The sequence below is a fragment of the Hippocampus guttulatus genome, chromosome 19 (genome assembly GCF_054856545.1).
Source record: "Hippocampus guttulatus isolate MCC_2025c chromosome 19, RoL_Hgut_1.0, whole genome shotgun sequence".
In the NCBI taxonomy this organism is placed as follows: domain Eukaryota; kingdom Metazoa; phylum Chordata; class Actinopteri; order Syngnathiformes; family Syngnathidae; genus Hippocampus; species Hippocampus guttulatus.
This window is the reverse complement of record NC_141279.1, coordinates 3,054,199-3,067,176: the sequence shown is the minus strand read 5'-3', so window position 1 is coordinate 3,067,176 and position 12,978 is coordinate 3,054,199. Positions and strand designations below refer to the sequence as shown.

Sequence of the window (12,978 nt, the reverse complement as noted above, 5' to 3'; positions counted from 1 at the left end):
CAAAGGAAATAAGTGGATCCGCTTCAATTGGCCCGGAATCAAGTCAGCTGTGTTCACTCCCACAACGGGGCAAGCACCCATTTCTAACTGGGTTTGCGACGAAAATACCAAAAGACAACTCCACTAATGCGCACAATTAGACTGGACTTTGCGCTAGATTTGCACGTGAAAAATAGCCCCCCCCCCCCAACCGGTACTGCCACACGTGCTTTTTTCCTGACAGACTGTAATAACGCACGATACTTTTGGCACACAAATGAGCTCACCATTCTCCCCATAGTGCGGTCCACATCTTATCTGCATTCATACCGCTGCTCTGTTACTTGTTGATCTTGCTATACCCTCAAATGTAATAAAAACAACTTTTTTTTTTTTTTTTTTAAATCCCAGATGGTTTTGTGAAACACTCTCACTGCTGAAGTAAACCATCTGGTGTTCTGGTGACATTTGGAATATCTTTTCCATACGCAGCATGAACTTGACACAACCCCATAATAATAATAATAATTAATGCAATAGACTTTTTTTAACGTCAACTCGTCATAAGAAATAAAAACTCGTGTCCTGTATCTTACAAGATAAAATTTTAAATTTAGTTTTATCATCCATAAACATCTTAAATATCTTGCCCATTAAGCAGCTGACAAACTACTCCGAAATTAACAACCGCAAAGGACAAATCGTGAATTGGATTCTTATGACCGGCATTACCCTTTGTCATCATCCTTTACGACAATGCGACGGCGAGCCAGACTTTTAAAATTTTATGATCCAGTCATCTGTCAGTCGCACGTTGCACGGTGTGAATGTTGGGATCGAAACAAATGACAAAGCGGATTTGTGGAAATATTGTGAATAGATAGCCGGAAGAAAAGAGAAGGAGGAGGAGGAAATGGAAACACTGACTCAAAGAAGGTCACAAAGATCGAGGATTCTGCTAATTAACTTTGACCTTTAATGCTGGGCCGCTAATCATGTTGTGAGCAACTCCAGACATTTCGACACACTAATAAACACATTTTGCCACGTCACTCTCCCTCATGCGTTCATATTCTTCATTGAGGGAACTCTCAGACACTTAGCATCTGGTATTTTATCCCACAAATGAGATGCAGACCCATAAACAGAAGTCGTCCCCGGGTGGCTTTAATAAGGACCCGCACGTACCTGTCGACACTTTTGAACAATGTCAAGCTTTGCAGCGGAGCAATATGTCACGCCCCGGCGGATTTAATCAGAGGTGATTGAAGGAACACAAACCATCTCGATGTGCTTTTCTGTCAGGAGATTAAACTGCCCGCATCAGTTGTGCTTCCTTCCTGAGAGAGTCTGCATGGTCGTCACCGCGGCAGAGTCCATCGATAAGTGTTGAATTCTGTCATTCGTTTTTATGTCTGCTCGAATTCATCACACATGTAAAAATGAAATCATCGCATGCGGTATTTCTGTTGACACGAATGCGGTCGTGATTAGTTTGCGTGAAGGGATTTTGTGCACTGGACATAAGGACACAATTGAACTCTTTGAGGGACAGCGGTTACGACAGTGGACAGCTTATGTTATCAAGTTACAGGGTGCATGAATGGGTTAAATGGAAATACGACAATGATCTAGCGTCGGTAGGCAGGCACACCCCGCCTCACAATTCTGAGGTTTGGGGTGTAAATCCGGGCTGTGTGGAATCGTTTTCTTCCATACTCTGCATACGTAATTATCTTTAATCCATTTTCCATCTGCTCTCTTATAAAGATACGCCCACACATCTGCCCTGCTCCTCTTTGTCGGTGAAAAATGATCAGTCGTCTGGGCCCATCTGTTTGCTATGCGGCACGCATCGGCTGGCGAAAGCTAAAAGACGGCTAACACCGTCAGTGGTGTTAAAATACAGCGGTAACAAAAATGAAAGCGCTAACAAAATATTATCACCGTATATCGTGCGTGAAAGGGTTAAATACTTTTGAGAGCAGTGCTGCCTGCTTCCCTCCATGTGGATCCTCCGAACTCCTCCACTCAAACCCCAAATCATCACACTTATTTGAGGCTGTCCACAAATGTGGACGCGCTGGTAAGACGACTGCACAACACGTTCTGGTTCAAGAGTGGGTCTTTCTCTCTATGATTACATCACATCGACAGTCGGGCCTCTTGTGTCAAGTGGTTCTGAAATGAGATCTGATATCACGGCTCCAGCCTCCTCAAGGAGTGTTGATATGCAATATTTCGCCATTCGGGATAGCCTTTTCGACAAGGGCTTTAGTTTTTGTGCAATAGGCTTGAATCCGATCGTGCAAAATGTGTCCATATATCCACTCGTAAAAAGTTTGGTGGATCCTTCATTTTTAGCTCTGAGCTGTTACTCAGATGTGTATCAGATTATCTCTCGCTCACCCGTCTCCAAATAAACTGGTGACGCTCATCATCATCTCAAAATGTCCGAGTTTACAATATCATTAATAATCCAAACAAAAATTATACGTCCATCACTATTGTGGACCTTTCACCAGTCTCCTCAAAATTGGATCGAGCAGAATACGCGATAAGATGCTAGCATGCTAACGCTATGTATATTTAAACAGCAAGGGTAGTAATAGGATTCATGACAGGGATGTCATGAATACTTAAAACCATGACTCTGTTTGAGTGTTTTATTCATATTCTACAAACAAAAGTGTACCGTCACGCATTCATCCGCGTGAGGTTATTGTCTCGGAAGAAAGCCGCTGAAAAAGAAGCGACTCCATGATATCAACTACGAAACTCACACCGCTGCACTCGGCCTCCTCCTCTTCGGCCGTCAGTGAAATTCCTCTTGTCATCAGCTCCTCTGTGCTCTTTGAGACTTTGAAGAGGTGCAAGAAAGGTTTCGTCGCGCATTTAAAGAATAAGCAGCTCCACACAAGTGGTTCTCGGATCGCAGAATTTCCGGTTCACAGAGTGTGTCTCGAGGGTGAAGTGCAAGAGCAGACGGCGATGACGACCCTGAGCTTGCTCGTCCAAACCTGCGTCGTTTTCCCTTTCGAGATGAGTCTGTCAGTCTTGATCAGTGATGGAAGAACTGTTGCTGCCGAAGCACGTCATGAAAAGGTGTCAAGTGTTGCCACAGCCAGACTTTGGTATTTTTCAAACCAGATTTCATGGTTCCATTTCCGTTAACTATGTGGAGGGTTCTCTTCCCGCTGAAGATATGATTCCATAATTGAATGATACCTGAATATTAATGTCAACGTTCTGGCACAGGATGGAGGGCCAAGGTTTTTGCCTCGGGTTAGTGGCCATAAGTTTAATCAACATGTCAGTGGAAAATAGAATCTCCCTTGATTCCCTTTGGAAATGTTGCTTAATTCTACTTAAATCCGCCCTCCGCTTTCTGTCGAGTCAAGGATCTTCTGCCACCACTTTGAACGTTCAAGGATTCGTTCATTTTTTTTTTTTCTTACCATGGGACTAACTTCTGCAGTGCAAACTTACCCTTCTGGAGTTAAAAGTCAAGTCAAGTTCAACTTTATTGTCAAATGTGCTGTACGTGTATACAGCACAGATGAAATTTCCTCCTTCTTAAACGGACAACATACAACAAGAGGAGCCGCTGCGGGTGCCCGCAGCTGTTTGCCTAATGTGTGGATATGAATGAACAGACCCATTTGCCAAGTATCATGTGCGCCGATGTGAATGGACTGACATGCTATTTGCAATAAGTCCTAAATTATTCTTGAAGTACTCTTAATGTGCTTAGCAAGAAACAGTCTTTATTCACAAAATATAATAAAACGACTGGAGGAAAAAAAAAAACCAACTACCGGTGTATCAGATGAGAAACCGTGAATATAAATCCCAATCCACATTTACATATTGATTAAGAAAAAAAAAATCTGATCATAGCAAACAATCTCACATCAGTTTTTTTTTCATTCAAATAATACCGATTGTCACTCACATTTCTTTTCATTCATTAAATGACCGACACGCTCCGTGTTCCCGTTTGACTTCATTTTAGCACAATCTTTTGAGAAAAAAAAAAAAACGTCTAAAAAGCCATTACAAAGTATTGTTCAGTTTTTGAAAGTGTCATTTAAAACAATGTGCAGTCAGATTTTTATTTTTATTTTTTTAATACATAAAATGTCACAATGCGACCATTCCCAATGTGCACGTGTGTGAACGCATGCGTGTGAATAAGTTCCCCACTCTCGATTTAGGGGCACATTCATCATTTTACACACTAGCTGTCACCCAAAAATGCAATATAATAGGAGAAGCAGCAGAATGCAATGCCTCCAGTTCATGGAATTATGGGAAGAATTTTTATGAAGCAGATTCTCCAATGAGTCCGAGTCCAACAGAATCCAAGGAGGAATTATAAAGACCAAGTGCTAGAAGTGTGAAAGATAAATTCCTCAACGTCAAATTGGAATGTGGCTTGTGTTTAACTGTATTTTTAACAATTCTTGGAAATACTCAACGTTATTTATAAAGCTATTTCGTCACCTTGTATTGAACAGAATCTACATCCCGCTGATTAGGTTTGTCAGCCAACCCGAAAATCCCCAAATGACACAATTAAAATGCCAACTGTGGAGATTGCCAACAAATGAAATAAACAATGCATTATTTCCTTCTTGGAGGCAAATATATATATATATATATGTATATATATTTTTTATATTTTTGTATTTATATTTTATATATTTTTTAATACTCACCCTCAAATGTGTGCACAGTTGTACATTACAATAAATGGAGTAGTTTGGACATTGTCTCCCTATGCCAGAATAGTGACATCCTGCAATCCTGTGACATTTAGGTCATACTGCTCGGTGTTGCATTGCATGCTGGGAGAAGACTTGGCGCTCGAACAGAGGAGGGCCCGGAAGTGCCTCCTGAAGGTCTCCGAGAGGCAGGTGTAGAGGATGGGGTTGGCGCAGCTCCACGAATACGACAGCAAGACCAAGAACTCAAACACCCGCGCAAAGTTAAGGTTGGATTGATACATGGAGCAAAAGTTGACGGTGTAAAACGGCAACCAGCACAAAGCGAAGACGACTACAACGGCCACCACCATTTTGGTGACCTGCCGCTCCGGCCGGTGATTCTCATGATCGGCCACGGTGGCCCGGAGCCGCTGTGACCTCAGGGTGAGCAGCAAGGCCGTATACGAGGCGCTCATGATGGTGAACGGCAACGCAAACCCCAAGGCGAAGGTGTAAGACAGGACGCCCAGCCACCACATTTCCGAAACGACGTCCGGGATGCACAGGCCTCGATCCGCAGAGAAATGAAGCGCCATGGGGAGGATGGTGAGGATGGAAAAAAGCCACAAGAAGGCCGAAACGATCTTGGCGCAGCGTGGCGTCCTCCAGGAGGCGAACCTTAGCGGGTCGGCCAGCGCCATGTAGCGGTCGATGCTCATCACGGTCAAACAGAAGACGCTGGTGAACTGATTGATGCCGTCCAGCACCATGACCGCTTTGCACGCCGCGTCGCCAAACAGCCAGCGGCTCAGAAAGTTCTGACTCGCGATAAACGGGAGCCCGACCATGAAGAGTCCGTCGGCAAGCGCCAGGTTGAAAATGTACACGGTGGTGGCCGACGACATTTTGTCCAGTTTCAAAACGGCGACGATAACCAGCGAGTTCCCGGCGAGTCCCGCCATGCACACCGCAAGATAGAGAATGGCCATGAGGACACCGAAACCATCAATACGCTCCTTGAAGTCAAAGTGTTCATCCACAGAAGTCCAGTTGTCGATATCCGCTTCCATTCTGCGTGAAACGAAAACCAAGCCGCCGTCAGTGCGCCTGCATAACTTTCTCTCACTTCTCAAAATAGAAAGTACTCAGATGGAAGGTGAAAGACCCAAAGGAAAAAAAAAAAAGATCAAATCAAGCTTTGGCTACTCTTCAGCATCCCCTCATCCGCTCGCTGCTTTTATTTATTTTTTTTTTCCAAAAGAAAAACGTATACTCGTCCGCAGCACCCAAGGGCCTTTTCGTGAACACCCTTCAAATGAACAGGACGGATGCTTCACTGGCCGCACTTTCTCCCTGGGAGCTCTTTTTATATATCTTCCCCCCACGGTGTGTGACGAGCGCTGCTGTGTGCTTGTGTGTGCCTGGAACTCGTCCACCCCCTTGTTCATCAGTCTCCAGAGGCTGTGATAAAGTCCAGCTTGGCTAAAGCCCCCCCCTGAGCCCCCCCCCCTCCCTCCAGGTTCTCTGCTGTAATGCTTGTTTCCAAGGTAAACCCCATCTGCTCCCATACTCTTGTTTTCATAACTCCCCCCACCCCCCTTGTCCTCCCCTCTGCTTCTGTTTACTTCACACACAGCCTATTATGTCTCCATGCACTCCACCCCTTAAGCTCATAGCTTTGGGCTGGGGGGGGGGGGGCACACGCACACATAGATACCATCGCGAGGTCACTCGAGTAAATCCCCACACAGGAAAGAAGTGTCTCGCGCCTGTTTTCTCAGGATGTTTGTTGTCGTGACATTTGACATGGGATGTCGTTTTCTTGCGTCTTTGACCGCCTTGTGTTGTTTTCCTTGGGGGGGGGGGGGTGTTATAAAACCGTGTCGATATGAGCGGTTCGGGAAAGGATGGCCACAAGCAGAGGAAAGGAAGAGTAAGGGGTGAGGGGGGGGGGCTACGATTAAAGACCATGGATGAGCGATGACCTCCATCCTGTTGCCACTCTGACACGCATAGCTGGAATACCCCCAGAAATCCTCTGGAGTGTCCGCCCATCTAAATTCCACAAAATAACCGAGCCGGCCAATTATTTCCCATGCCGTAAGTGTTTATCCAAAATGGGATGTGATTCCAAAGACACTTAACACTTCTCTAAACCGTCTCGGGGGGGCTCATTCATCAGAAGATTTATGGAGACGCTTTTCCGAACCGGCAACAAGTTCCAGTGAAGTGAGGAAAAAAATGCCTTTGGAGTTGACGCTGATTAGCCCCGTGGCTTTGCTGCCAACATTTCATACAATGTGGCCCACCTCGATATCCCCTATTAATCATTCCGCAAAACACTGTGGAGGTGCTTCATATTTCATGGGCGATATTTCACTTTGATGTCATTCTGGCATTCATCTCATGCTTTTAGACACAGACTGCAGTAAAGGAAGACACCGGCAAAGGTTGAGATTAAAGTCTGTTTCATTAATTAACTCATTCACTCCCAAAGACGTTTTTAAACGTCTTTTCAGACTTGGTCCAGAATTGGCTGGTACTGAACGAATTAAAGGAGAAAAAAAAATCCCATATTCCTTCCTTAATTTGTATGCTGGTGACATTTTGCAAATAGAATCATAATCACATGAACATCTGATGAATTCATCAAATGGTGATCACGTCGTGTTTCCATATGGGAAGAGGTGGAAAAAGCAACTTGCGGATTTAGCTGAAAACGACACAAGGTCAACAGCAAATTGTCATGCGAGTTTGCGTTACGTGTCTGTAATTTTGTTGCTGAAAAGATATTTTCATCGTTTTGTTGTTCATTCTGATCGATAAACGCTTGCGCAATGCTGATGTTACCATGCGTTGAAATTTATGGTGATGACATTTCAGAAAAAGAAATCCCACCTGTTGCTGAACCTTATTCGTAATTTCTAAATATTCCTAGATATTTACCATTTTAGCCGACATATTTTATTCACTGCTGCCGTTCTACTATGCAGAGAAATACAGGTAGCTCGCCGCCCTTCCAATCAAATGCGTCTGTTCATTCTCATAAAAAATGTTCTCCGAATGAAATCAACCATGGAAGATATTATATGTAACACTAAATATTTCTTAAAACGAGTCTCCCATTTGAAATATTATAGAAAGACAAAAGGTAGCACAACACTGAGCTTAAAGATCTGCTTCAAAGATCAGGTCAGAAAATAGTCTGCCTTTTTCAAACTGAGTCTGACTGCTAATTAAGTGGCGACTTCATAACAATGTTAGGCACTTAAAAAAAAAAATCAGATTCCAAGTGCAGTGCCTCACCAGCAATTAACCTCACTGCACTTCACACGTCGATTCAAATGCATGCCTTGATAAGGGTTAGTTAGCATATAGTACGTGTATTTTGAGTTTTTTTTTTACTTCGCTTCACTTCCTGCCAAATTTCTGTTATCTGATTATATGTTCATTAAACAAACAAACAAGCAAACAAATCTACCAGGCATAGTAAACCACTGAGAAATTATGTTCAGATCAATGTTTAAGGTGTAAAGACATTATATTTGGATCAGATGTTATGCGGAACTATTTGACCTGTGAACAAAAATCTATATCCTCCACACCAGCCCCTTAATTCTCATAAGTAATTGTAATAATAAGGTACGGCGTATGTATAAAGTTGATTGCATTAGTTGTAGAAAATGTAATATATTAATGTTTTGGGGCATTTCTGATTATTTAAAAACATTTCTTGGAAATCAAATACTCATATCAAAATAATAATAATGATAATCATAATTTATAATAATATAATGATAATTTATTATTATTATTATTAAAGTACTGTGAGTGTCATGTTCCTTTAAAAATCAGGAGGGTGTCATGGCGACGTCATATTCATTTGACCAATCAAATGCATTAAAGGGCGGGGCTACATGTCAAAGACACGTGTACCGGGAAGTAGGAAGTAAATATAGGGGAAACGAAGTCAATTTGGAAGCCAGTAGGTGAGAAGTGTAACTTTTTCGACAAAAATAGCAGTAATGCATGTCTAAAGCTTTTGCATACGTTTTGTAAGAAGTACCCATTGTCAAAAGATTGAGGAAGCCGAGTTCTGACCGTATGCACTGTGCAGTCATGTTACATATGATATAAGTTGACATCAAGCAGTATTGATGTTTGAATTCCATTTATCTGCAATGAGTACGTTGTTTATGAAACGATACATTCTGTTTTACATGTGCATTTGCGACATACTATAGGATTAAAGCACACTGAATAGGATTGTTTTCTTTGCAAGAGTAGGAGTATGAATGAAATGTTTCGACTACATTATTATCGCCAGCTATCGCTCGATTCGGAAGCAGATACGATAGTAGCATACCTGAAGCAGCTGGAGATATGTTTACTATTTATTGCCAGGCAAATGAGTGATATTATTTCGAATCCGCTTTTTCCAATTACAAAGTCGGAGTTCTTGAGAATGATTTCAGCAACGATCTTTTTGGGAATAATATAACACTTCATTTGCAGATCACACACACGATGACATTTACTCTGATTTGTATGTGGACCAATTCAAAAATGTAACTTAGTTTAAGTGATGCAACCAAAAACAGAAAAACTCCCAAACTAGTTTTGATGTTAATTGTGATCCAGTCATCATTGATGTTCACTGTGTGCTTCATTGTTGTAATCAGCACTAAACGAGGACAATTTGGAACCTATTAAAATAAATTAAAACGTTATTTAGAGTATGCTCTTTAGTCAAGTGGATATTTCAAACGTCTGTAGCTGATGATTGAGAAGTGATTATTTAATTCGAACCGTTTGGCCCATGGAAATGCATTAAAAAAAAAAAAAAGAAGCCAAGGGCACTACTGTATAATCCAGAGCAAACAGGGTTCAACTGCCTTTAGGTCTTTGCTGTGTGCAGAAACAGACTCGTAGCCAAACCTGAAACAGTTTGTTGACTTAAGGTGACTCGTGCCACCATCTTCCTTGTGTTTTGTTCTCTGTGGGTAACGGTGACAATGCTGAAATCTGAAAAGTTGTGTTGCCTTCAACTGAGTGATCATGCTTCATGTATCATGTTGTCACATATTTTACTTTACTTTAAAATAGCCACTGATCCCCTTATGTGTTTTTAAAAAATATATATACTGTATATTTTTGTGTGTTGCCGTGTGTCCCAGGTGTGGTGGCACGATGATAGAAGGCTACTCCCCTGTGGCACAGGCGCTGCTGGGGACTCTGTTTACCTGGGGCCTAACCGCTGCTGGGGCTGCGATGGTATTTGTTTTCTCCGGTCGACAGGTGAGTTCAGTGAACCCATTTCTCCTCATTTTCAATGCACACCTTTTTAGTTAAAGATGGTTACTCGCGGACTGAGTTTGATTTTAACGAAATTTTAAAATGTCAGCATCCTCACACATCCATGGTAAAAATTGGCAAGTGTTTGCATGCTGCTCTGATCGTGCGCAGTCTATCATTCCCTATGGGTCTGTCATTGTTTGAAATTATTGACCAAAATGGAATTTTCATGGCTCAACAAACATACGTTTTTTTTTTTTTTAATGATGGGAAGATTCTGCTCAAGACCAGCGATATCTTTAATTTATAAACTGTGAACATTATCAATATTCATGAACAGACTTCACGTCATTAAAATCCCTCTTTTCTGCCTTCTACAGAAGCACATCTTGGATGGAAGTTTAGGATTTGCTGCGGGGGTGAGTTTCTGTCTTTTCTCTTCAATTATTGTTATTGGTAATTGGAAAGGGGAAAATGACTTTTAAATTGCTTGTTTATGCAGATAGATCACCGGAGGGCTTGCCGAGCGCTTAATTGTGAACTTAAGACAACCAAGTAAATGATGTTTGAAGGGCTGTTTCCACTAGTTAAAACGTTGCTTTATTCCAACTCGCTTTTTTTTTTTTCCACCACCTGTGATGCTTTTCGAATAAGTAGCTGCTCGCCGAATTGCAGTGTCCTCGTACCACCCTTGCTTGCAATTTTCATTGTCAAACCCTTTCTTTGCCCGGCAAGGCACACGAAGGCTCGGTGAGCGGTGGCTCATTTCCATGAAACACAATTGCGCTCCCCTCCACGAAGCACGTGATTGCAACTGCAGGATTATTTACGCTTAATTCGATTCTTTGTCCTCATTGTATTTTGCGCAAAGATTGATAAGAACACGTTGAATTAGGACATCTGGACACTGTTTTAAATGGAGAAAAATATTACTTTTTTTTTTTGTGTACTGCTCTTGAAAATCTGTGTTCTCCCACCACTCAGCAAGCAAGAACACACAAACGGCGTCTGATAGTTTGAGATTATCGAGGTCAACGTAGCCAAATGAGTGTCCTCCATAGATCTGTGTTTTGTTACTGTTACTTTGTGAGGGGAAACCTGCGCGTAGAGCAATTGCTCCCGCTGCTCCAGTGAATTACTCCTTCTAGTACCAAATAGGTGGGATGAGCTGGCACTTGGGTTCATATGTACCGTAAACTCACGTCAAAGCGTTTTAATAAGTTGGGAGGTATTCTCTCGTCGTGTGGGGAATCTTGGATTGCAATTGCTCACTCTCGTTCTAATGTACAGTAATTACCCGGATTTTTTGACGACTGGCCCTGATTACCGGTAGTTGGCTGATCATGACGGAGCAGCAGCCTAATTAAAGTCGCATCCACTTTTCTTCTGATTACATCCTTGAATGTGTTTAACTCATTCAATACCAGCTAATTCTGGACCCAGTCTGAAAAGACGTTTAAAAACGTCTTTGGGAGTGAATGAGTTAATATACATCGATATAGTTCTCAGTGATTTTAATAAGCATCAAAATTTGTGATGTTGTTTCCTTGTATTTGATGTTATTTTACGGTTAGCGTTTTCAGTAGCTGGAAAAAAAAAAAAAGAATCGTCCACTGTTGCTAATTTTGCTTGAGATTGGCCCCAATGACATGACTCTGCTTGGCAACAGAAGATGTCACACCAAAATTTTAATTCAATTTAATTGCCTACAGCTTTGATCCTGTTCAGGTTATACAATGTCATTTATTCCATTTAGAGTTGCATCAATCTTTGATAAAGATGTTTTCTTCTAAATGGGTGCATGTGTCGGCGTCATCCAGTTGTATAGTCTTGTTCAGCATAAAATTGTAAAGCTTCCCAACTGCATTAAAGTCTCGACTCTGTGATGGCCAATCTGTTGCAGGTCACTGGTTAACTTCTGGTTTGATCTGATTCCCAAATATTCCCATGCATGGCAGGCTGATTGAACACTCTAAATTTGCCCCTACGTATGATTGTGAGTGCGGATGGTTGTTCATCTATGTGTGCCCTGCGATTGGCTGGCAACCAGTTCAGGGTGTCCCCCGCCTACTGCCCAAAGACGGCTGGGATAGGCTCCAGCACGCCCCGCAAGCCTTGTGAGCATAAGCTGGTCAGAAAATGGATGGATAGTTGGATTTTGTTGATCTCTCGGCTCAACACTCAAATTAGAAATGTGGTTCCTCTCAGGGATCCCAATGAACAGATGAGCAAACACATCACGTTTACCTCTACGAATACAAAATTGAGCACCTTGAGAATAACTCACTGGCTGAACTCCAGTGGAAATTCCACAAAGTTAAATTTTGTGTTGCTAGACTTTGGTTGACGACTTCCAAGTTTGGTCTAAAAAAATGTGAAGTGAATTGATTTGCTCCAGATATAACAGTCAATATTTTAGGAAATAATTGACCATTCTTATGCAAGTCTAAAGAGACATTTGCCACTGCAAAAAAAAAAAAAAAAGTAAACTCTCATAAATCTGCCCACTTTGATTGAGGTCAGGCGGTCAAGTTATTGTCTTGCTCGTCATCAACACTTTGCTTCTTTCGCCTCATGACAGGATCAATATCCTGTATATCGCCTTGATTAAAAAAAAAAAGAGAATTTGTACATGTGCAACATGAAAAGAAGTTATTAGGCGTAAACAGCTGCGTATCCATCAGACACCCACTCATCAGGAAGACTCTTGTGAAAAATTGCTTCAATTTGCAAAGGAACATGGAGTTTGGGTCACCGCAATGTCACGGTCTGATGAGTCCACGTTGACCCTGTTCCACATCAGCGGGAACACCAGGTTAAGAGAGACGGATCAAGTGGTGCAGTGATGATTCATGCAATGTGCTTGGCATCCAAGGCTCTTATCGTCTGAGCTTGCTTCAGTTGGTCTGGATATCGGTTCAGCAATGTTATCTGCCAATCCGATGGATTATCAAGTTTTTTTTTCACCACCTTGTCAGTCTTGCCAGATTAATCC

General features: G+C 42.1%; 2 protein-coding genes across 4 annotated transcripts in view; one reads left to right on the top strand and one right to left on the bottom strand.

Annotated features, from left to right (window-relative positions):
- The window catches only part of slc39a11 (solute carrier family 39, member 11), a 65,422-nt gene that overhangs the window by 18,288 nt on the left and 34,156 nt on the right, over positions 1–12,978 (top strand). For 2 of the 3 annotated variants that reach the window (XM_086139046.1, XM_086139044.1), the window contains exons 1-3: positions 8,630–8,677; positions 9,866–9,986; positions 10,364–10,402. In XM_086139046.1, the coding sequence (XP_085995172.1) occupies positions 9,879–9,986; positions 10,364–10,402 (147 nt within the window). In that variant the 5' untranslated portion in view covers positions 8,630–8,677; positions 9,866–9,878. Of the gene's footprint in view, positions 1–8,629; positions 8,678–9,865; positions 9,987–10,363; positions 10,403–12,978 lie in introns of those variants that run through there. The other variant, XM_086139045.1, reaches the window with a different exon arrangement.
- On the bottom strand, positions 4,569–5,879 carry LOC147189554 (somatostatin receptor type 5). The gene has a single exon (XM_086139047.1). It carries the CDS (start codon positions 5,756–5,758, stop codon positions 4,760–4,762), a length of 999 nt encoding a protein of 332 aa, XP_085995173.1. The 5' UTR covers positions 5,759–5,879; the 3' UTR covers positions 4,569–4,759.

Excerpts from the sequence above, each read along its gene's own strand:
- LOC147189554 (XM_086139047.1), bottom strand. The coding sequence starts at position 5,758 with ATGGAAGCGGATATCGACAACTGGACTTCTGTGGATGAACACTTTGAC.